At 29.2% G+C, this 3,945-nt stretch overlaps 1 protein-coding gene across 1 annotated transcript; it reads right to left on the bottom strand.

Annotated features, from left to right (window-relative positions):
* Nucleotides 1–790: 790 nt before the first annotated feature.
* Nucleotides 791–2,874, bottom strand: LOC111030876 (zinc finger BED domain-containing protein 1-like; the record flags this gene model as incomplete). The annotated part of the gene is made up of 2 exons (XM_022310580.1): nt 2,629–2,874; nt 791–2,227 (listed from the first exon to the last, which is right to left on the bottom strand). Coding segments are annotated over exons 1-2 (1,683 nt in total), but the record flags the coding sequence as incomplete, so codon positions are not given.
* Between the last annotated feature and the right edge of the window lie 1,071 nt (nt 2,875–3,945).

Here is a 3,945-nt window from a genome sequence, read left to right as displayed (position 1 = left end):
GAGTCGAATCAGTGATTCAAGATTCGGCAACTCAGTGACTCAGTTTGACCAACCGAATTTAGGTAATTCAAAACCGAGTTCGAGTTATCAATTTACCACGATTCGTGAAACGAGTCACGACTCACAATTAGTTACGAGTCACTGTTTTTACTATTCATTTCATACGACTCGTAACTAACGTGATAACAACCGTCAACCAATTAATTCAGAAATCATATTCAGTTCAGTTAATCATGAGGCTAAAGAATAAGAAGAAGTCTATGATAATAAATAAATTGAACTTTTTTTTTTAAATTCAATTATTTAACTACTGACAAGTGATACTACTAACTAGGTAATTCTGTAATAACTAATACTAATAAGTATTAACTAATAGCGTTATTTATTATAATAATAATTTTACCTTGATAAAATGTAAAAGTAAGTAATAATAAACTGTGACATACATATTTTATTAAGAACAAAATAAGAAATTAGTAAATTAAATTTTTAAATTTTATGGAATAGGAATAAACTACTTATTTAATCAATATTTTACAATATTACGGTTGCAAGCTAGTCATTTTTATAAATTTTTTAATAGGTAGGTTGACTCACAAAATACATTTTATTCTAAATTAAAATTAAGAAAAATCATTTGTTCAAACTTTGAACATGTTAGCCTACTTCTTTTTTTTGTGATTGTCTGTCCAGCTTTGGAAAAAATCCGCTCACATGGTACAGATGTACCCATGATACAAAACCTTTTTTTTACAAACTTGAAAAGTCTAGGGTACACATACTGATTTACCTTCCACCAAAGCAGGGGATCTTCTCTCCGTGACAGAAGTGGTTCATGCAGATATTTATCAAGTTCAATGATAAATGCTGCTGTAGGATTGGAAGATTGAACTATTGAACCCACTTCACTGTCAAAATCATTCCATATGGAATCATCGTCAGTCTGATTTGGTAATGTAGTGACTTCTTGAGTATTATTTACAATATTCACTGTTGTAGCTTTGCTAATTAAGGACTTTTTTCCTTCACTAAATGCATACTGATGCAAGAATCCATAATTTTTAAACCTTGGGTCCAATATTGTAGATTCGGCATACAATGGATTTAGTTCCAATGACCTAAACCGTGTATCTACTTCACTAACTAGAACACTAATAAATTTTGAAATTTGCGTGCATGTATTATGTTCAGATTTTATTTTGTTACAGTATTTAATGAGGGATTTACTTAGTACTACTATCTTTGAAACTGTCACAGATTTTTCAGAACTGATTTCAGTAGTGATTTCTTTAAATGGTTTTAATAATTCACAGGCTCTAGTAATAATATTCCAATCATTATTTGATAGAAACTCATTATAATTGGTTTCTGCTAATGCTGTGGAAAGAGGAATCTTCAAGTCAAGTACTCGTTGAAACATTTCAAAAGTAGAGTTCCATCTTGTGACAACATCTTGGATTAGCACAAGTGGAGGGGAATAGCCCAGTTGTTCTTGGATAGATTTTAATTTGCCTGCAGCAGTAGAACTTTTTTTGAAATGTCTAACTATACCAGAAACCTTCTCTTTGACCTCTTGAATTTCTTTTATAGCATTTTGTACAGCCAAATTCAAGCTATGAGCAAAACAGCGTACATGCCTCCATTTGCATAAATCAATTGCCTTTGTTATATTTGATGCATTGTCTGATGTGCAAGCTGAAACCTTATGTTCCAAACCCCATTCGCGTATAACTCTTAAGTGTTCATTTTTTAAATTATCACTAGTATGTGATTCTGAGTACATAAAACAAGAGAGTAAGTATGACTTAAGCTTACAATCATTGTTTATAAAGTGTGTTGTAACAGCAATGTAACTTTCATTCTTTACAGATGTCCAACCATCAGTCGTGATACTAACAAAATTACCATTCTCTACTATATCGGACTTGACTTTATCATATGTCTCATTGTAAAGAACAGAAAGCAACGAAGTCGACAGAGTTTTTCTTGATGGTAAATCATATCCGGGGTTTAACATTTTTAAAAGTTTACCAAACTCTTTGTCTTCGACAATACTGAATGGATAATATTCCTTTACTATCATTCTTAAAACTTGCTGATCAATCAAAGTTCGTCGGGAAGCCCCTACTGGTCTTGGTAAATACCTTGTAATTGTGTCTTGTACATTATGAACTGTTGGTCTATGAAAATTTAACGTCGCCATGTGAGTTTGAGAGTCAACAACTGACTAAAATAAAATGTATAGTTAAATATAAATATTGTAATATAGTTATGCTGAAATAGTCTGTAAATAAATTAAAAAATAAGTCTGTACATCCATTCATAATTTATTATTCATGACAAGGACCAATGAAATATTAATTATTATATTAAGTTAAATAAAATTACAATAAATAATTGCAGTTTTAATATAATAAGTAATTTTAAACTATCATTGAAATCTTAACTTTCCTAATTAAATAAAAAAAAAAATTAATTTTTAGTTGGCATTTTTTTTTTTTTATCAAGCAGATAGCCGATAGGTACATGCATTTAGTTTATAATCTACCAATTATTATATTGCATTTTAACCGTCAATACTTTATTAATTAATATGTCATCTGTAGGAAATTTATATAAAATACTTACTGAAGTAGATGCATTTTGATTTTCAATTGCTGTAGGGTCATCAATATTAATTTCTTGAGCATGAATATTAGAAGCAGGACGACGTTTGCTCAAATCAATTGTTGAGTGTTTTAAACGCATGTGTCTCATCATGTTAGAAGTGGATGTTTGGTTGTGTTTCATTTCAAGACGACACAAACCACATTTTACACTTTTTTTTTCATCATCCAGTTTAAAATAGTTCCAAACAACACTAGTCTTACTCATTTTACAATATTGTACACACTTTTTTTCTATGCAGACTTCTAAAGAAGCTTAGAAAATACTTTAAGCAGTTTGAATTTAATTGAATGAATCAATGAAATATGTTTAATACATAATGTTTATCAAATCATTTTGTGTCATGTAAATGTCTATTATAAGAACCATCATATAGGATGATAGTTATTTTTAGATTAATTTGTCCAGAACTCCTGATAATTATAATAATAATACAAACAACTGTTATTTTATAATCATATTTTTTATTTCAATACATACATGATATTCAACTCATAAAATATTATTATATTAGGTACTAAGAGGTAGCATAATTTTGTGCACATCATTTTGTAAATCTATAGTTCAAATTTAAACAATAATTATAAAGTACCTACTTCCTATTGATCTAATTTTAAATTATTTTATTCAACATGTATGTTTAAGCTAGAATGACGATTACAAATTAGCACTAGTACTTAATAGAAGTAAATAATATAAACAATATTAGTATTTGGTAGAAACACCAATTAAGATAAATAATAAATATATCTTAATTTATGGGTAGAAGTAAGTTCACAATACTTTAAAACTAAAATGTTCATAATTATTTTAAATATACGTCAATATAAGTCACGGACCTCCGTGGTTTAAGTACTTATAGTATATGTCCATTTCAGTGTTAAAAATTAAAAAAAAAAAATAATGAAATAATTTCTCAATTAAATATAACACAAATAGATGCAGCAATGTGTATTCCTGTGGTCCCGAGCGAGTTTTTCCACTGATAAGTGATAACAACTCGCGCCCAGTCCTGTAAGTACATTGTAGTATTGTACATACAATACTGATTAATGTCCGTAATTCGTAGTCAGTTGACAGTTCACAACTCACAAGTAAATCATGAATCAAAATAACCAAGGTGGTATTCATGAATTAAGAACTATGAAAAAAGAGTTAAGAGTTGATTTGATGATTCAGTTCATTTAAATGAACTGATTCACAGGAGCTGATTCATCAAAATGAGTTGAAATTCCCACCTCTAATAGACGTCTATTCTGTAAGCAGTGCGGTATCGCT

Source organism: Myzus persicae, unplaced genomic scaffold, assembly GCF_001856785.1.
Source record: "Myzus persicae strain clone G006 unplaced genomic scaffold, MPER_G0061.0, whole genome shotgun sequence".
NCBI classification, from domain to species: domain Eukaryota; kingdom Metazoa; phylum Arthropoda; class Insecta; order Hemiptera; family Aphididae; genus Myzus; species Myzus persicae.
This window is presented reverse-complemented; position numbering and strand designations above follow the sequence as displayed.